This window comes from Melopsittacus undulatus, chromosome 2, assembly GCF_012275295.1.
Source record: "Melopsittacus undulatus isolate bMelUnd1 chromosome 2, bMelUnd1.mat.Z, whole genome shotgun sequence".
Taxonomy (NCBI): domain Eukaryota; kingdom Metazoa; phylum Chordata; class Aves; order Psittaciformes; family Psittaculidae; genus Melopsittacus; species Melopsittacus undulatus.
The window spans coordinates 13,681,927-13,703,283 of NC_047528.1; the positions used below are offsets into that span (position 1 = coordinate 13,681,927).

Below are 21,357 nucleotides of genomic sequence, written 5' to 3' on the forward strand. Positions count from 1 at the left end.
AACATTAAACTTATGGTCCCTTTCACAGGCTTTGTGCATCAGCATCAACAGGTCAGCTCCAAGCCTCTGAGCGAACACCTTGGACGGGAAGCCCATGCCGCAGCGCCCTCTGCCGGGCCGCCTGGAGCGGGACCGAGCTGGCACCCGCAGCGACCTCGACGTGACGTTACAGCCAATAGGAAAGAATTAGACGTTTCAACAGTAAAGATAATTCGGACCGAAACCACATATACAGTTAAAGACATAGGTAAACATACATGACTGTTTAATTCAAGACCACATTTTTACATAGGAGAAATATTACATTTCAATCTACCAGTATGGCTTTATCCATGAACAGGTGGACTTTTTCAGATTTAAACCCCCAAATTCTTAGTTTTCTGAGAAAACTAAAGAATAAAACTCATAATTGCTAGCTATGTTAGGAAGAATTAATAAAGAAATGAAAGCAACATCAAAGTGAAGTTGTAACATCAAGATAGACATCACTATGATTTAGATTTGGAAGACATTTCACCTTCAATTTTATTATTTGTCATAACTGTGGCAGCATATTTCACCTGTGAACTTTCATCTTAGAATACTGAAAAATAAGGTGTCACTTTTTAATTCACGACTGAAATGCACCTGAGCAAAGCAAAATTTAAGTTCAAAGGCTAAAGAAAGCATGTAGCTGGACTCAGTTTTGGCTTGTGGACATGCACAAAATTAAAAAATAAAATAAATAAACAGCTGTTGGCACTTATCCACAGTAAACTGCAAAGTGATTTAAGAAAAGACAGCTAATAAACGTGATCAGGTCACAATGAAACTGTACAAGCCATTAGTTCACATTTAAACAACAAATCTGATTGCAGGTTTGAGCACAGAACCATAACTTAAAATCCTATTTTATTAAAATCTGGAAAACTATATCTATTTTAAGTAGTTTAAATACATTCATTCCCAAAGTTTTACAGTCACTGATGATTTTCAATCACACACACAACCAAGTTATAAATCCCTGAAATGTGGATTTATTATAGGAATACTGATAAAACCTTAACAGAGATACAAACGATACGTCACATAGTGTCTTACACCATAATGGTAAGTATTTGACCACCCTGGATTGGTAGATGCATCACTCCTATTGTTATACCCTAATACCATTCTCTAGGACCAACTGGTTTAAACTGAATTAACAACAGTTTGCAGTTACCTAAAAAAAGATTATTTTTTTAATTACACTATAAAATATTCATCTTCTAACCAGTTTCAAAACTTCTGGAAACAGAATTTCCCAGTTATAATGGGGACTAAACTTACTAAGTAAAGAGAGTCATTGTAGTGAATTTGAGAAAGCCATTTCAGAACCAGTGCCCTTACAGAGGATTAACATACAGCAGTGTACCACTCTATCACCACATCTTGGGACTTGCGAAGTTAATCTTATTCTGGCACTAACTTTCTGTGGAGTAGGGCAATTTCCAAATGAAAGGCACTCTGTTATGAGTGAAATCACCATTATCAGCAATGCAAATGGGAACTTGTAACATACTGAAAAGAACTGCTGTAGCCAATGTGAGGTCTAAAATTTAGTATTTCCCTTAAACAAGGTGGAAAAATATAGAACAGCTGTAGTGCACGTGTACACAGCCACTAGCCACTGTACAAGCTGAGACCTTCCAAGTATCTCAGCTGTTGCTTGGTTTGGTTTCCGTCCACTTTTTTTCATTTGGGCAGAAACAAATGAAACTGCACCACTAGATGACATGCAGAATGACCTGTAGATGATGACTGCATCTCTTCCTGCAGCCCACAGAAAGCAGGTCTGGAGAGTGAGTTACATGAGTGGTTCTCTCCAGCAGAGAAAGAGCACAGGCACACACTACTAGTTTGTCCCACTTATTATTTCTCCACATACTTTTTTTTTTGTTTATCCAAATGCCCCTCTCATTAAAAAAAAAAATCATCTTGGGAATAAAGCTTTCCTTAAGGACAGGAAAGCTCATGCTTGTTAGTCTGAATAAGGGATGTGCAAAACAGAAGTAATTTCCCTGAGGCAAAGATCTTCAAGTCATGCCTAGCTAACATTGTCTATTCTTATTTCAAGCTGTTGAAGTATTTGGCACAACAAGGCCTTGATCACTGACTGAGTCTCACAGCATTATCACAGTCTACATAACATTTATATAACAAAGTAGAAGTTACAAGTGCTTCATTCTCTCACTCTATTTTGGTTTCTCACATCTACACATTAACATCCCTTTCCTCCTCAAGGGTGGCATTGGGCATCCTGGGCAAAAGGTAGAATGACAACTTCTACTGTATTTCAAGGTTGCCATAAATACCGAGTGCCTACAAGGGCATAGTAGTTATTGGAGTCAACCCACGGAGTAACATGGTAAAAATTAATAGCCTGTTATATACAGGTCAAAGGTAGGTTCTGGACTTACATTATGAAAAGGATACAGAGAAATAAAAAGTCTTGTCATGAATGCTTCCAGTCTAAAACATGTAAGAAGCAAAGCTTGAAACCAGGTCTTTCCAGATTTCCCTTTTAAAATATAAATTGCACTTTTTTTTATATAAAGCAATCCAAAATCTAAATAGTAGCAAAAGTCTGAAGCTGCCTTACAGTACCAAAGAGTATTTGTGTTCCCCACCTGAAATGCAGGCAACTAGTTTTCAGCCATTTTACATATAGAGCCGTATGCTCTACATCTTTCTGCTTTAAAAGGGCCTGCAATTAAATGCCATGCCACTGGATGGTTACTGAACAAAAGGAAAGAAAATAGAGTTTAAGGCCTTTTTCTCCACAAGGAGCTGAAAGCTGTGGCATAACCCATAGCCAAAACTTAACATGCAAATTAGCACACTCCCACCCAGGGCTCCAAAAAACCACATAAAAATCAGTCATTCTTTCTAATGTCTGTCACACAAGACAATCACACCATCATCAAGAAACAGTGCCAATTCAGTGTTTTTAAGGTCTTCAAAAAATTCATAGCAAAGGGCACTTCTGAGAAAGAAGAAATCTTACAAGATTTGGTTTTAAAAAGACACCACACTCACATTCAAGGGACATTCTTCACTTTTAGGCCTTTGTCACAAGTCTCAATCTTTATTGTTCTGAAATAAATGCTATAAACATAAGACTCAAAACAAGAACTCCAACTTTCAGTCTCAGAAGAAGTGTGGTTCAATGCCCATATCACATGTAACAAGATTTCCTTAGAAAAGGAAAAAAACAATACTCTGAAGTCTTTCTTAAGAATGAAAATGCAATCCTTTGTTTTTCTCGTTAGTTTGTGTACAGGTGGGCTCCAGAAACACTTTTGCATTTTCTCTTGAATTCTTGCTATGACGATTGACGAACCTTTTGCCATTCAACAAATTCATCCAGAAGTACAGGCCCTGCAAATGGATGAAACTTGGAGTTACATTTGCCAACGTCTTTCAAACATCCTCTCCTAAAAGTATGAAGGTTAGAACTATTGGTATAGGTAACATCCATATCAATCCTATGGTCAAATACTTATTAAGACTCAAAGATGACTACAATAATATCAATTCAAGGGTGGCTAAAAGTGCACAATAAACACTACATGAAACTATGGAAGTGTTCCTGACATCTGATGGGTGCACTGATCTGAAAACATAAAAATAAGGTTATATTGTAAATCAACACAACTATTTCTTTCTTCCTTCCAAAATTGCACATAGTAAGAAAACAGACCAAAATAGGATGCCTACAGCAGTTCAGTCATAGCATGACTGACTGTCAGTGATATGTTCAATCATGAGTTCAGCCCCAAGTACCAGCAGCTAGACTACTTGATAAGAGTTTTTTTACATATGAGTATAAAACGAGAGTTTGCTGTTTATAATTCTATGTGCAAGTCTACAGTTTCATGTAGCAAGTAACCTCACTAGAACCTCAAGTGAATATAGGTTGGCTCAAGTACACTATCACACCCCTCACATATTACTACAACTAATACCTGCAGTTTGAAGATGGATGGTTAGCAGGACAGTTTTTCTATGAACTGGAGAAGAAATATTTTATACCTTATTGTTTGTAACAGGAATTTGTTTCATGCAAACTGAACATACTGAATTAATAGTTGAATAAGCAAAATGCTATGAATACTTACATGCACCATCTTCATCATAGTTGCTAAGATCTGCATGAACAGTTCTGCTGAACTCTAGCACATTGTACCACTGATCCTTGTTCATAACTCTATACTTCGATTGCTAGGGAAAATAATTTCAGAACATTAAAATGTCAAGTAACATTTGGTAATGCTGCATCTCATTTTTCTTCAATCAGTTTCTAACTAACAATTTAATGGGTGACAGCAGCTACTACTTCCTTGGTTTTCCATTTTATTTGAATACTACACACACCATTTCTAAAACTGAAGCTACATAAAATGGTTTCTTGAAAGATCAGAGCAAAATCAAAATACCACTCTTAAGCTTTGAAAACTGACAAATTTTTGTCTTGCCCTGAAGTAGGTATGCCTAGCTCAGAGAGATTTCCAGGATGAATGATTACAAAAATTTTCTTTTGTCCGAGGTATAATACAGTATGATTGTAAAGACATCTACTTTGCAATGTCAGCACTGATTTGAAGGCAGAGGATAGTCTCAAGCCTAGAATGCTCAACAACCTACACACATCCACATTACTAAGTTTCCTGGTGACCAAAATCAGAGCTCAAGGTACCTATATACTTAACCTACACAAAGGAAACTTGAAATTTAGCATAGGTGCAGCTCAAGGGGCTCTATTATTTATTTTGAACATGTACCTTTATAGTCTAATTAAGCTAGAAGTTTAGCTGCCTTTGATAAGAAAAGTGGAGTGGAGCACAGGGTCTGTGTTGCATACAAGAACATCACTGTTTCATAAGCACATCGAGGAAATGAAGAGGAGTAAAAACCTCATTCTTGAGCAAAACACCACAAACCCTGAAATCTTTCCACAGAACAGGAAAACTACTACGCCATCATTCAAAAAGTTAAGAAAATATGTACCTCTAGGTATTGATAAAATACTGAAAACAATGGCCAAGTTCTTCCAAGCAGAAGAGCTAACATGGATTTTGCAGTATCAATATCAAGACTTCGCTGGTCTTTATCCTAGTTGAACAAAGAAAGCACAAAACCCACTCAAGTACAAGCCTGTTGAATAATTAAAATAATAATTTCTCTAACATGCCAGTAGTCTTACCCTTGCAAAATCAAAGGCATATCTATAGATATTCTTAAAGGATGAAATGTCATTCAACTGTGACCGCAAGAAGTCAAATTTACTCTGCAATTTTTCTGTACAATCACACCTGAAAATAAAGAAAAACAAATTACATTAAAGTTCAAAAAACATTTGGACAATGAAAAAAGTGCTGGCAAACATAAGCTAAAATTACCAAAATGAGATCACCAGATGTACAGGAGTAATGCTATGACTTAAAGAACACTGAACATGTTCAACATTTGCAGCTGACTGGAATTATGAATGCCCGGCTTCTGTAATCAAGTTTTGTTAAAATGCATCAGCAACATAATGCAAAGTCTCTGCTTTACTTCTCATATAGTGGTCTTTTAATGCCATACTCTGCAGTTTATAGTCATACCTGACACTATCCTATCTTTCAATCTCTGGAGAAAACAGTATTTGGCATGCATTAAGGTGGTAAAATCCAGCAGTAAATAAGGGCTTTATGCCACATTTCTTCAGGAAAAAAAAAACAGCCCCAAAACCCAAACCGTAAACATACACTTCAAGACTACATATTTATGAATGGCAGGATTGAGCAGGCAGTCTGCAAAACATACTAGTTTACTTGTGTTTTATGACTGATACATGCAAGCTCTGAGAAGCCTATCACCTGAATTAGTCAGTAGCTATTCAACTGAACTCACAGGCTGTATGATAATGTACTGCTAGTTGAAAGGATAACCCTTTGGCAAAAACAACCTTTTGGCAGAAAATAAGATCTCCACTTATTTTACTTAGCAAGGACTTCTGTTTCCAAATAGAAAAATTAATTTACACATGCTAATCCTCCAGGAAAGACTTGCTCAAAAGAGTTGTTAAATTATCACATTCTGTTATCATAAAGTAATAGCTGCCATGATTAAAAAACAAACACACACAAAAAGAAAATAAAATTCACCTTGCCCTATATTCTCAATGACAGAAACAATACTTTCAGAAATGCAAATGTACATAAATACTTCCTTTGGTAATGTGTTCCCCTTCTGGCAGCCTGCCTCTCAGAGAACACATCTGCATCTTTAGCAGACCCTTGTGGACTTGTCACATAAGCCCACAGTAAAGGCCCTTGAGAAACACCACAGCAGGTTGCCCAGATGCTGGACTTTGCTCACGGCTGATACTTCCTGTTCCTCAGGTCTGCTAGTATGTGTGTGAACATCTGTTTGTCTGCCCCTCTCAAGCTGCGACAAGAGCCGATGGAGCCTTTGGTTATTTCTTGTCTCTAGCAGCATCTACTTAAAGCAGCACAGAGTCCCAGCCAAGATCAGTGCTAAATAAATAAAAGTATTAGCTAATTAGGCTGAATATTCATATGACAAGAACTAATATATTTTGCAATAAACCACACATTAAGTTGAAAAAAAAATCTTATTCAAAAAGCTTTGGTAATTTTATCTTTAGATAAAATTACTTTGTCTTCAGGCATCTAATTGGTCTATGTATTCTATTGTTTAACCCTTAAAACAGTATTAAGAATATAAATGCCTCTGTAGCGTAGCATAGCATATCTCTTCTTTCCATGTTCAAGCCTTCATACTGCAATAATATTATCCTTTATACTTTGGGACATATCTACCTATTTAACACCTAACTAAATACTCATCATTTTGGTGTACTAATGACATACATAAACTACTTAAAATGGGTTTACCACACATTTTGTAATTTGACTGGGATACCATACCATGGATAAACGCAAATTTCTGTGTGCTCAAACGTCTTACTGCATACTGTAAAAATTGTTCAGTTCAAGTACAAAGTAAAATTCCTGTTAGTGTTTATTGTACTATTAGCTATATGCATTTTAAGGCAGAAATAATTATCTTCAAAAAGCTGTTATGAAAATCTGCCTCAGTTAAGCCTTAAGACTCCTAAGCTATTGTCAACCTATTTAAAACTGAACAGTCACACAGGTTACAGTCAAATAAACAGGCACCACTCTCTAAAGCCTGATGCAGGCACATAGCTCCTTTAAAGCCATTTAAGGCATTTCCACTCCTAGTCACTGATTTTCTTCACACTAGTGAGATAACAAACTGTCAAACTCTTCTTTTATAGAGATCTAGCTGCTTGTGTGGCTACACTGTAAACATGATTACTGAGGTCACCCATACACAGAATAATCTTCCTAGCAGTCAGAACAACCTTCTAATTACCACAAGTGAATTAACACCAAACTCCTGTACAGGGACTAGATAAAATGCAATTTTTTGAACTGCCTTTACTGAAAGATAGCATTAAATAAGGTTATCTCAAGATCAGCAAAACTAAACATCAGCTTACTACATTTTCTTCACATCCCTATATCATATTTGTAACAAAACTTAAAAATTTGCACCACAATGCAGTCCCATTTTGATTTCTCTTGAGGTAGAGTTCATTTGAGGCATCACTAACACAAACAGTGATGATTCAATAAATCCTACTCAGATAATCCAATGTTTTGTATTTCTTGATTATTCAAAAATACTTGTCTTTTACTAAAAAGAAAAATGAGTAAAAGGTATACATACATTAAACCAAAACCATATAATAGTAGTATATATAGTTTGAAAGTCTTTTATCTATAAGAGTTCCTCTGCCATCATTCAGCTCTTCAGGTGGTTAAAAGGAAATGCTACACATCTAGCCCATCCATTCGGTCATCCACTGAAGCACGATCTTCTGAAATGTAGGCTACATGTTGCAACTAGAGCATACAGAGGTCCAAGGAAGTAATGGTGTAATAAAGCAAAGGGCCATCTTTTCTGTGCCCTGACAACGCCATCGATTTGCTATGCCAATTGATTTACAGGTCTAGGGACCAAAGATTGTTCAGATTTCAGTATACACTGAATACTATAGCAGCATAAAAATAAAAACAAAAAAATATTTACACTAGGCTTTGTGTACACTAACCAAACACTAACCAAACACAAACTCTAACCAAAAGGCAATAACAAGCAAAAAGATCACTGGAAAAGCAGCTGGTATTAGGCGATCATTAAAACCAACCCAAGGAAGTTGGTTTCACTAGTAATTCCACAAGCAGCAAGAAGTTACAAACCTGACTTCTCCGCCCCTCTTGCTTGTACCTGAAAATGTGAGATCATGACCTTATATTTCCCTCAGTTGGAATCTAATTTAGTTTCCTCTCTTACCTGACCACTCATTTTCAAAAGCACAACTTTAATGTAAAATTTGGTTCAAATTCTAAGGTTAAAAAAATAGCCAGAGGGAAATACTCAAACAATACAGTTGCTTACATCTCACTTCCCTCATGTGAAATTCTATTTACCTAGTTCAAACAATGGCTTCTGTGAGTTTAATAAAATTAACTGTAATCTTTTACCATTCACCTTAATTTCATAACTACGCTGTTGTATTTAAAACAAATGTACATTCCTCACTTCCTGGGGGCTACTCATTTCATCCTAAGGAGGTGATTAAAATACCTGATAAATTGCCCAGTAGAGGTACTTGTTTCTCTCAGCTGACTATGAAAGGAGCTCCAGGTGATTAATTTAGAGTCAGGCACCTAGCTTTCATATACATAAATATATTCATACACACAGACACAAATATACGTAGGGCAGAATTCACCCTAACAACACGATATACTAGAAAACTCACTTCCACAGCTTAAGTTGTTTAAGTATCACAAGCTGCTAGTGTTTGATCCACCTTAATTTTGACAGTGTATACTTTATCACATATTTATTTTCCTTGTCCTCTCTAAAGAGCAAACATCATCAGCATATCACATAACCACAGAGAAGGAAAATGCCCCTTCAAGATTCAGGCACTTAAATGTTGGTGTCTAACAGTAGATTAAATTTAGGTGTCTAAGCTTTAGGTGTTGCCATTCAGAGAGGTCTAGCCAACCAGCCTGTAAGAGCAATTCAGGAGAGCAGTCACTAGGTCTCAGCGTAAACTGAATGCCTCCCTAGGCTCCACTACATTGACTAGATCTCCAGAGACTGCCGTAAGAGTTTCAGAAATCCAGCTCCTGCATATGAACCACACATTCCGGTGTCATACTGTAGAGCTGAATTCCACCCAATCCTGTTCATGCAATTACCTTATGTGACATTTCACATATGTTACAGAATTCTTATTTCAAACTAACTCTGACTTTGGGCTTCCAATGCATTTTAATGTCATTTCTTCTTGCAAAAAATAAAATTAAACAAACAAAAAAAAATTCTATTGCTTTAAGAGTGTAAGAGTCTTCTCCTTCAAAACTTCTGTCATATCCTTCAAGAGAAACTAGATTTCTCCATTCCAGATGGAATTCCATAACATGATCCTCCCTTCTCAGTGAGCACAAACAGCACAAGTACACAGATTTGTATTTTATTTTGTCCTGGTTTAACCCCAGCTGGCAACAAAGCACCACATTGCTGCTCATTCACTCACCCCCCAAACCAGCACATCTTTTTAAGCCAAGGAATCTTGAACTCCTTTACATGTGTGTCACTGCTTCATCCAGATGCTTAAGTCTGCAGCCTGCTATTAAAGCACACCCAGGGAACATGCAGGTTAACTGCTTTAACCTTAGGCAAGTGTTTTGATCATAAGTCTGGTTATATAAAAATGCACAGTAGTACTATGTTTTCTGTCTTAAACACATTCAGCCTACAGCATGACCAGCTCTGTTCTTAAAAGAGCCAGAAACTATAGAGCAAACTATTATAAACAAAGTCTGTAATATTGGTTCTGAAGATGTGCCTGATTTCATGTCTTTGTGTCTGTATCCTGTTAGACTGGCTAACCTGAGAGCCTCAATTTGGCCATTAAAAAGAAGTACTTTGGAGAAATTACCTAATCAAACCCATTCACTGCATCTAAAAACTTACACACCCACAATTTAATCTCTGTTACCCTGGCAATTTAATCATTCCAGCTCTTACTAAATTTAAGAGCTTCTGACAGTCACAAAACAATCAAGGTGTCTGTCATGAGCCCGATCCCAAATCAAATAAGATTTGCACACAACAGTTAGGTCAGTCACTTACTCCACTGTCTTGAATAACCAGAGGGTATCTGCCCAATACAATTTCCCAAATCAGTTCTCAACTGATAAGGCAGTTCTGCCAACCCCAAGGATCAAATAGCCCGTTTCCCACCATGTTGTAGCTGCAACAGTAGCTTTCTGACATTTTTAATACTGGACGCAGTGTCATAACAAGTTACCCTTAAAACATTCATGCACCATAAGCAGTTTCATGAAGAACAGTGACAACTGAAGTAAGCCTCAAGGAGCTGATTTGTTTCATAAAAGCAAGCAAAGCATCATCTCCCAAAAAATTCTTACAAACAGAAATTTGTTTATAAATTGAAAAGTGTTACTTAACCTAAGTATCAAGCTTCTGACCTGCATTTAATAAGTAACACTAATAACCAGAACTACTGTCAATGCAGTCCTCACCTATAAAGCTCAGCAATCAGTAAAAACTTTCGAGAATACCAATGCTGAGATATGCTTTTGTGTATCTCCAGATCTAGTTATCTGTGTTTAGAATAATATCTTAAAATATTTTCTCTAAGAGAAAGAAGCCCCCAATACCTGGCTTACTAGGGTTAGACAAAACTTATCATTTGAGTGAACTCATCAGGTTCACAACTTGGTGAAGAATAGCTACTTCCAGTTATTGACTGAAACCAGACCTAAAAGCAAGAGTTTCTGTGTCTTACTGCTAGCGCACAAAAAAAACAAGGGAAAGTTCGTGGTATGAACATAACATTACAACATTCTCTTATATATGTAAGAAAACCTCTTACTGTAGTGAGGTCATTCCTTTTAACCATTCTTCCTTGGTAAAAAATCCCATGCTTTCGGCCTCTAGCTTCCAGGCTAAAACTAACATAATAATCTAGGAAGACAAAAACAAACAAACAAAAAAACACAACCAACAACAAAAAAAAACAACACAAAAAACACACACAAAAAAAAGGTGAGAAAAAGAAGTCAGTAAGAAAAGGCTGACTTACAGATGTCCAAGAAAAACAAAAACATGCAAACATTCTAGTAATTTTACATACTTGCACTTTATATTTGTTACGATTTAATCATTCAACTACGTGCAATCTTTCTGTTAATTTCAGTTTCTGAAAAAATGAGACATTCCTATAACAAACCAAACGGAAAACCTCACATACTTGCTATGCATAATTGATTTGCTGAGCTAAAATATCTTACAACAGCTCCTAGAAGCAGGATGATAAATAACTTTTTGCTTACTGAAGAACTTCACACAGAACTTAAATCTTATCCAACACTCCCTTTTAAAGCATTACTTGAATTGTGCAGGAAACCTACATTCTCAGGCTCGACACCGATGTCTTCACAGAACTTCTCTATTCCTTCAGGTCCCACCACTTCATCTGGACCTTCAAAACCAAAAGAAACCAGACTGAAATCTAAGTAACATTCTCTCAAAAGGGTTAAACACAATAGTTAGGCCATATAGCATATAAGCTACCTTTAAAAACACTGGATTTCTCGATTAAGTAGTTTTTATATTAGAACCATTCTATCAGTTGCAGCCTGGAGACATGTATAATACATAAGAAATAATACTACAAGCTCAAAGCAAAACTAAACCAGAACTTTTCTGTTGTGCACTGCCTCCCTACAACATCAGACAAGCTATTTTAGTTCGTGTATATGTGAGTTTTCAAAAGACTCCAAGTTTCCCCTCGATACAGCTTGACTCCAAATAGCTATGGTGGTGAGCTGTTTTGAAGACAACCTGGGTAGCATTACTCTGCGCTGAAGTTATTCTATGAATAATGTTCTTCAACTTATTTTATCAACAATAAAATTAATTTAGCCTGAGCTCCTGCTACAGATACTACTCTTTCAATGGTGTTAGCATTGTGGGTTTGCAACAGAAGAGGATGAATTGTCAAATAATTTCATGTTAGTTTGATTATGCTGAGTAATATGAGAAGAGTGGTAACTATAGAACAGAAAAACGCTAAGCATGTTAGCCACATACAGAGCAGAAAAAAGCTTATGAATGCAGTGAAAATAACTTAAGACCAAAACAGTTAGTTATGCTGTCACTTTTTCATTTTAACACAAAGAAAGGCTCTAAAAAACAGTAAAACAGTGTATTTAGAGAGCACATACAGACGCTCTACAACACATTTTGCTTCTGTGAATCTCTCTCTGGTTTCAGTTGTTTCTAAGCCTGTCCAAAAAATCACACCTATTGGGCAACCAAATATTAGAAGGCCTGTTGACATGCTATTTTGAAGTATCTTGAGCATTATGTTAACACTGTTTCAGCGAATATGAACCTTTCTAAAAGGTAAAGGCTTTATCTTCCAAATCAACATGGCATTTTACAATTTTTTGGTTAAGTCTGCTATTTATATATAGATAGAATAGCCTTTTTCTTTTTCTTTCCCTTGATACCTCCACTTCAACCGTATCCACTACTGTTACTGTAAGAAGAATTTGTTTGAGAGCTGGACAACATACTTTGAATAATTGCTCACTGTGAGACAAGAATATAGTCAATAAAAACTATTATTTTCCCGTAAAAGTAGCCATTCTGAAAATGCAATTGGCATTTAATATCACAAACCCTTGAAAAATTTTGCAAAGAACATGTCACCTAGGTAAGCAAGGCAAAACACTGCCATCTGGTTTTGAGAAGTCCTTACATAGAACATGTTAAAAAAACCTAAGTTTATGTTATGAAGGAAAACAGACACAAGGGTTCACTGCTAATGACAGAGGGTTGGCCCAGAAATTATATGTACAATTAATCTATATGAGTGTTTATGTAATTTTCTCTTTTAATGGAAATATTTAATCTCCTACAGTATGCCATTTCACTGCAATTCTGTTTTATGATAGAATAATGGCCTATTTTGATTATTGGTTAACTAACAAAGTATAGCCTCCTACACTCAGTTGGTGACTCAACAACAAAAACAAAATTTACAGGCCTTAAAAAAAGTTATAAGTATGTGTAGGCACATTTATCAAAAGAAAAAACAAAACCAAGAATTATTAGTTTCCTTAAAAAAGACTATGCCTAAAGAATATGCCTCACACCTAAATTAGAAAGCAGATTACTAGAACCAGGAGTTGTTCATTACTGTGGAAAGTCTGCAAGGAAAATACATTAGTTCTGATGTATTTCAAAACAAGAAGTAGAATAGTTTGGTATATCCTGGTTCAACACGGTACTGTCCAATGTCAGTCATTTTATTTTAGAGAATGCTATGGTAAGTTATAAAGTATAAAGAAGAAAAAGTCAAATAGAACAAATACTGAAAAGGCCATAGTAAAAGCTATACTAATTCAAGTGCACGTTATAAGGAAGCAAACGTGGACATAATTTTCATGTCTACATCAGCATAAAAAAAAGCAAAATGCAAATATTTGATGTACTTGCTTATTTTAAATAAAACTATATACAGTTTTAGATATTAACCCATTACCTGCATATTCATAAAACCAAGCCAGGCACTTTTTGCTTGAAAAATGATCCTCTCCACTTATCACTTTACCAGAGGCTTGCGATCTGCAATAGCTTATAGAAACACACGGATGATAAGTGTTATTTTAATATGAGAAATGGGAAATCACTAAAAATTAAATTCCAAATTACTTATTATTAGTTCAGACTATTTAAACTGTTCCATGAAGTCAAGAAACATAGCAATGAAGCTGAATTTGTTAAAAGGCAACTGTCATCCTATTTCAACACTCGTTGGAATGTAAGATTACTCTGTAATACAACCCTCTTATCGCCCAGTTTATTGCAACTATTACCTTTTCTGAAATGCAAAAGTAATATCTTGTAGATATTAAACCAAAAAAATCCACACACAGATGGTCAAAATATCACTACTCAGTAATTCAAATGATTTATCTGCTTATATTTATACACACAGACATTTAATGTTAGGTATCTAATAAATAGCATGATCTTCAAGAGTACTGAATATGCACAGATCTCATTTAGGTCAACAGGAGCTGCAGTTTGACATATTTAAAAGCCAGGCTATTTATAGTTAAGCATACAAATTTGAGAAGAAAACTCAGTCAGCTTGTTCAAATTAAACATGAGACTAAATATCTGTAAATTCTATATATGTACACATGCAAGAACAGTAACATGCAATGTATGATAAGACTAAAAATGCTCAGCACACTCAGCTTCCCCCCGACTTTGTCTTCATCATGTGACAGTTTCCCTGGGAACAGAATTTCCATAATTTACAGTTCTTTAAAAGAATACATATAATAACTGAGTTCTTCCAGTAAAAACACTAACCACATGAAAGCATCTTTAGTCAGTAAAGAGTTGCAGCACCTTTTTAATGCATGCTCTTTTCAAATACAAGTTACATACTGCTAGAACAAGCTAAGATTATCTAAGAATGAGGTGGAAGTCAATTTTATGAGAGGATTTAAAATTATGCAGCTCCTACACTGCAATTTTAAAATGAAACTGTCATGCAGGAGAAGTATAGTTTAGTTCTGAGAGGTAATGAACAAATTCACCTCCCATGCATCACTTCATGCTCCACTGAAAAAGAAATCAACGCTCTCCAAGACAAAGCCTTACGTGCTGAAAGGTAGAACTAAAGATGTACTATAGAAAAAAATCCATTAAAAACACATGTCAGCAGAAAGACACAGAGCCATACATTATGCGACTGCTTGTTGGTTTTATCCAGTTTAACATATATCCATTTGTAACTACTGGTTTTATTAAAGAATATTACCAATATATTGCTTTATAAGAATGCTATGTCAAAAATGCTTGCATATCTTACATTTTGTGATCACCTAGTATGCACTCTCATTTACCATCACAGGTTTTGCGCAATGACTCCTAGCTTCCTGTAGAGTTTTCTTTTTTTTAAGAGGTTTTTTTTTTTTTTAGTAGAAGAAATGAAGATCATAAAATTTTGGTCAGCAGCCTTCAAGAAAGATAAACTGGAACAGATGAGAGAAGAGCCATGCTGAACAAAGAAACTCAAAATCAGATCACAGATCAGAAGAATTTAGCTTGTTTATTTTAGCAAGATAAAGTATGAGTAAACACAAATGCTCACTTCAAATGCACTGTGAGGCAGAAAAATAACACGAATGTTCCATAAAGGACAGTGTGGGCACATGAACGGTTATTAACCGTACGAGTAAATTTATACTGAAACTGAAAGATCATTAGTGACTGCAGAAAGGGTGTTCTGGAACAGTTATCCAAACGTACAGTCATAATAAAATGAAAGCCAGAGTACGTATTAAGCTCAAGCTTGGTCAACCCATGAGAAAGGATATATGCCACAGTTTCTTGCAATAGCCATTCCCATAGCATTGATTTCATAAGTGCTTGGTATACTTAAGTCCTCAGGTTGTCTGTTGTAACTACTGGTTTAGTGACATACTTAACAAGTTCTAATAAGTGAAGGCAGCATACAGTTATTTTAGGGAAGCCACACTGGAGGCGCCTGCTATGCCATACTAATGGTTTATTGTTCTAATGGCAATCTTGGGGTACCACAGCATTAGTGGTCTTTTAATGGAAATGAATAAATGCTTCAGACTCCTGTATTTACTAGAAAGACCTTTCCAGACTTTGTTTTGGAGTGTGCTGACCTCTCCTTCCATTTCCCTGCAGGGGGGGAAAAAAAAAACAAAAAAAGAAGAAATGATTTAACGCAGACACTGAATATAGGCCACCTTAAAGTGAGGAGACATGTCCAGTCCAGGCAAGAGGGCGAAAGATTAGATTGAGGACAAATGCTGGAATCGGCCCAACTGGTTCAGTGAAAGGCAAAACCAGCAGGGAACGGGAAAAGTTCTCCGGTATTTCTCGCCTAAGCGTGAACAAGACGAAGCAGCCGCTGCCGCTCCCAAGGCGAGTGCCCTGCACCAGCACACGCTGTCCCCCGGCCATGCCCACCGACACCGGGGGGGCCAAACGGCCGGGCTCGGGCCACCTGCATGGCCGAGACTCCGCACCCAGCCCCAGGCACGCCTGCGGAGTTACCGGGCACCCCCGTGGGCGGAGGAACGGCCCATCCCCACGGCCACTCGCCCGGGACGTGACAGGGAGCAGCAGCCGCCACCGCCGTGGGCCCGTCTCGCCCCGCCCTGCACGCCGCAGCCCGCTGGGCGCCGCCAGACGGTACCTGCCGAGTTTACACTTCTTGAGGCCGGTGTCATCCGCCGCTGCAGCCACCGACCCCGAGGACTTCCTCTTTTTCTTCACCGGCATCGTCCTTCCTCGGGGCGGGGCCCGCAGCCGAGGCCCCCCGGGGCTCACCGCCCCCGGCCGCTATCGCCTCCCGAAACCGGCGGTGAGGAGACGAGAGAAGCCCCGTCCCGTTCTGCCCCGCTCCACTGTTCCCCACAGGCGCTGAGCGCTGCCGCCCTGCCGTTCACCGCACCGATCCCAGAAGCGGCTGTACGCCTGCGGTGGGAGCGAGGAACCGAGCGGTAGCGACTACTCAGGGAACAGCGAGCGACCCGGACACAGACAGCGCTGGGCAGGAAGTGACAGCACCGCCGGGACACGCCTCCGAGCGGGCGGAGCTGCCGTGAGGCACCGCCCCACTGCCGGTCTCAGCTCAGCCTATGGCCCGCCGTTGGGCCTGGCTGAAGCGGCTCGGAGGTGCGCGGTGAGCCGGGCCGCGGGGGGAGCGCAGCACGAAGAACGGGCGGGATTGTCCCAGTAGAATAAAGTGTGGGAGCATGTGCCAGTTCGGTGCTCTGGTGTCCGGGCTCACCAGCAGCTCCCAGGGACGGAAAGCGGAGCTACCTTCAGCATGAAACGGATCCACGGGAGCGGGGGGGAGCACACACGGGGGATCTCTGCACCCGCGCTGGGCAAAAGCAGGAGCGCGATCGTTGTTTATCGCGAGTCACGTTTATTCTACAGGGGTGCTTGTTGGGGTGGTGCCACCGCCCGCCCATGTCCTGCTGCTCGCTGTGGCACTCAGGGCTGCGGCGGGAGGGCCTCGTGGGAGGGACCTACGTGCCTTAGAATCATAGAATAGTTAGGGCTGGAAAGGACCTTAAGATCATCTAGCTCCAACCCCCCTGCCATGGGCAGGGACACCTCACACTAAACCATATCACCCAAGGCTTCATCCAACCTGACCTTGAACACTGCCAGGGATGGAGCATTCACAACCTCCCTGGGCAACCCATTCCAGTGCCTCACCACCCTAACAGTAAAGAATTTCTTCCATATATCCAATCTAAACTTCCCCTGTTTAAGTTTGAACCCATTACCCCTTGTTCTATCACTACAGTCCCTAATGATTAGTCCCTCCCCAGCATCCCTGTAGGCCCCCTTCAGATACTGGAAGGCTGCTATGAGGTCTCCACGCAGCCTTCTCCAGGCTGAACAGCCCCAACTTTCTCAGCCTGTCTTCATATGGGAGGTGCTCCAGTCCCCTGATCATCCTCGTGGCCTCCTCTGGACTTGTTCTAACACTTCCATGTCCTTTTTATGTTGAGGACACCAGAACTGCACACAATACTCCAAGTGAGGTCTCACAAGAGCAGAGTAGAGGGGCAGGATCACCTCCTTTGACATGCTGGTCCTGCTCCTCTTGATGCAGCCCAGGATACAGTTGGCTTTCTGGGCTGTGAGTGCACACTGCAGCCGGCTCATGTTAATTTTCTCATCAACCAACACCCCCAAGTCCTTCTCTGCAGGGCTGCTCTGAATTTCCTTTTTGCCCAACCTGTAGCTGTGCCTGGGATTGTTCCGACCCAGGTGTAGGACCTTGCACTTGGCATGGTGAAACTTCATGAGGTTGGCATCAGCCCACCTCACAAGTGTGTCAAGGTCCCTCTGAATGGCATTCCTTCCCTCCAGCGTATCAACAGAACCACACAGCACCGGCAAACTTGCTGAGGGTGCACTCAATCCCACTGTTTATGTCACCAACAAAGATGTTAAACAAGGCCGATCCCAACACCGACCCCTGAGGGACACCACTCGTTACTGGTTTCCAGCCGGACATTGAACCACTGAGCACAACTGTTTGTGTGCGGCCATCCAGCCACTTCTTTATCCACCGAGTGGTCCACCTATCAAATGGGTGTCTCTCCAATTTAGAGATAAGGATGTCGTGTGGAACAGTGTTGAAAGCTTTGCACAAGTCCAGGTAGATGACCGCTGCCGGGCAGCCGTGCCTCTCCGACTTGGCGTTCCAAAGCAGCACAGGCCCGGGAATCGCTGGTTCGTTACCGGAAACCGATCGGTAACGGAGGGGGGCTAGAAGGGAGCGTCTCCAGTGCACCGGTGCCGGTGGCACCCTAACGAAGGGCAGCAGCAGTGCGGAGGAGGGGGTGCCCCACCGCTTTGGACGGCCCCGGACAGCCGGCAGAGGGCGCTCGCCGCCAGCGCACGCTCCCTACCCGCCCTCCCGCGCGGCGCCTGGCGATTACCGAGCGCGTCCCCTGCCGCCACCCGGACCAAGCTCGCGAGCGCGCCAGGGCCGCCATTTTCAGTCACCATAGCAACGGACCCTGGCAACGCGGGGACGCCGAGAGGCCTGGGCTAGAGCTGGGGCCTCCGTTCTCCCCCCGATCTCGTTCCATGCAGTCCCGGGGTTTTGGATCCACCCCGGCTTTGATCTGGCATGGCCGTGGAGGGAGACAAGAGAAAGCGCTTCATTTCAGCCACAGCTGCTAATTACTTCGGCCTGGATCCGGCGGTGGGTCCCGCTGCCCTGGCCGCCGAGCTCCATTCGAGCCCGGAGTTGAACAGCTTCCTCGATGACAGCAGCGAGTTCCTGCTCGTGGTGCAGCGCTCGGGCTCCCAGCTTACGGCCTCCAACACGGTACGGCGGGAGCGGCCGAGCATGTGGGCACCGGCGGCCCCCGCGTGGCCGCCGCGTCCCAGCGTGCGGCGGAGCTGCGAACCCGGGCCTAGTGCGGGTCCGGCGCTCAGAAATGGCTGAGCTCTGGGTGGGGAGACATCTTCCTGCTGTAGATATCTGTTCTGGTCTCTGTGTCGGTTGCATGAATTACTGGCTCAAGAGTTTGTGAAGACCATGTGGTCAGTTGTAGGATATATTTGCTGTGGGATTGTGCCCGTGCACAGTTGTGGTGTGCTCCTTATTGTCGCTGTGTCGATGTAGCGCAGCCTGGGAAATGGCATGTTGTCTTGCTGCAAATGCCAACTGGAGTCTGATGTATGCATGTGTCGTTCCTGCTCGAGGGTGCACGCAGGTGACTGGAAGAATTGCATTGCCAGTGTCCATGCAGGAATTGCAGTCCAGTGTGGCACATTGACTTATACTTGACAAGTCCGAAGGTGTGTGTTTGTCCAAATAATGTATTTTGCAGACTGATGTGTCCAGCTGCGAGCATATTTGAGGTTCATTGTAAAAAATGTCCTGCTGTGAGTGAATGTGTGCAGCGAACAACTTATCCCAGTGATACTGTGGGGATGTGATGTGTTGAGTATCACTGTGCAATCAGGACCTGGTGTGGCAACCAGGGAGAGTGCACAGGCAAAGCGTAGATGGGTCTTGATGTGTGTCTTTGCTATGAGACAAGGGATGTGGTGTCTCTTGGGTCAGCGACAGAGCTTTTTTCTGCTTTGAAGACTAGTGTAATGGGTCCTTAATATGTGAACTGCTGTGTGGACCACTAGCATTCCTCCTTGTGTAATCCCGTGTAGTCTGTGAACTTGAGTGTGTGCTTTATTCGTGCAAGAATGAGCATTTATTTGTACCAGTTTTGGGGTTGTGCTGCTGAGCCAGTGTCAGCAGTTGTGGAAGATCAGGCATATATTGGGGCTACAATGTATACCTGTTGTCTCAGTGAAATGATGTCTGCTGATATGCTAAACTTGATAAGAAAGTAAATTTTACTGTCCACTGTTTAATTAGTCCTCAGTTTCTTTTAAGAGGAAAAAAAAAGTTCATAAATGTTTAGTTACACAGAACTTGGAATTTCATATCTTTTTGATATTGTTTTATCAAATGTTTAATAATGTTCTCCTGTTTTATGAATCCTCAGTCAAATATAGTTTCAATAATTTATTATATGGCAATTTTTGGAGCTTTACACATAAGTTGGGCTGTGAAGGGAGTTAGAGTCATGTTACAACTTACGGTTTTACTGGTGAAGGAGCATGTCTTTCTCTGTACCTTGAGAAATCAATGAATTGAAATAGAATTATGTACTTATAAACTCAGGAGAACAGTACTGAATACTTAGAAAAATATTTCCAAATTATGTAGCATAAAAATACAATTAAAAAAAATAAGACTTCATGCTTAGTTTTCCCTAGGCACAATGCAGAGTTTCTGGTTTGTCCCCAGGAAGTGGGAAGTGGAGTTTTCAAAATCAAAATTACATAAGTAATAATAATATATAAACAATGGTATTTACAGATATTTTATGATCAAAAAGGCATTATGTATTTGATGTTGTAATTCAGGTTCCTATGAGCTCAGGAATTGGTATAATAAAAATTTTCATTTTTGGTGCAAATTAGATACTACCAGAATGTTACCAGAGCCCATAGGAGTAATATGGTATTTTTTTTTCTTGATGCAAATAATTTGTGGAAGTTGTGTACATAATTTAGTATAATATGCGGTTTTCTAAACAAATCCTGTCTTGATTATTACAGATTGAAGCTAATGATTCAAAGGACAATGTGCTAGTGTTCTTTAAGCTGCGACCAGATATAATCACAGAAGATAATCTTCACAGTAATATTCTTATATCATCTATGCTAGATTCACCAATTAATACCCTTTATCAAGCTGTACGACAAGTTTTTGCACCAGTGTTACTGAAGGTAAGCAATACGCCAGTTTAAATGTCTTACAGATTTGTATTGAAACAGTGAAATTCGAGAGGATGTTCACTATACTGTGATAAATATTTTAAGTTTTAAAATTAAAGAATAGAAATAATGGATGATAGTTCTAATTTCTAGGTTATAGAAGGTACTTCATGTCCTGTCAGTAAGGATGAGAGGAGGATTGTGGTCATACACATGCCTGACTAGAGATGTGAAATACACTAGGCACTGGTGGTTGATGGAGACAACAGCTCTATACCTCGTATGCACCAGTAACTCTGGTCTTGT

At 40.1% G+C, this 21,357-nt stretch overlaps 2 protein-coding genes across 2 annotated transcripts in view; one reads left to right on the forward strand and one right to left on the reverse strand.

The window, feature by feature from the left end:
- Positions 1 to 249: 249 nt before the first annotated feature.
- Positions 250 to 16,611, reverse strand: DCUN1D5 (defective in cullin neddylation 1 domain containing 5). Its single transcript, XM_005149723.3, has 8 exons — positions 16,421 to 16,611; positions 13,715 to 13,806; positions 11,574 to 11,644; positions 11,036 to 11,127; positions 5,225 to 5,333; positions 5,029 to 5,133; positions 4,140 to 4,242; positions 250 to 3,399 (listed from the first exon to the last, which is right to left on the reverse strand). The coding sequence occupies exons 1-8, from the start codon at positions 16,504 to 16,506 to the stop codon at positions 3,344 to 3,346; spliced, it is 714 nt and encodes a 237-aa protein (XP_005149780.2). The 5' UTR covers positions 16,507 to 16,611; the 3' UTR covers positions 250 to 3,343.
- A 2,275-nt stretch (positions 16,612 to 18,886) lies between these two features.
- Positions 18,887 to 21,357, forward strand: part of DYNC2H1 (dynein cytoplasmic 2 heavy chain 1) — a 166,597-nt gene continuing 164,126 nt past the window's right edge. The window contains exons 1-2 of the mRNA XM_005149725.4: positions 18,887 to 19,087; positions 20,893 to 21,063. Of these exons, the coding sequence (XP_005149782.2) occupies positions 18,887 to 19,087; positions 20,893 to 21,063 (372 nt within the window). The remainder of the gene's footprint in view (positions 19,088 to 20,892; positions 21,064 to 21,357) is intronic.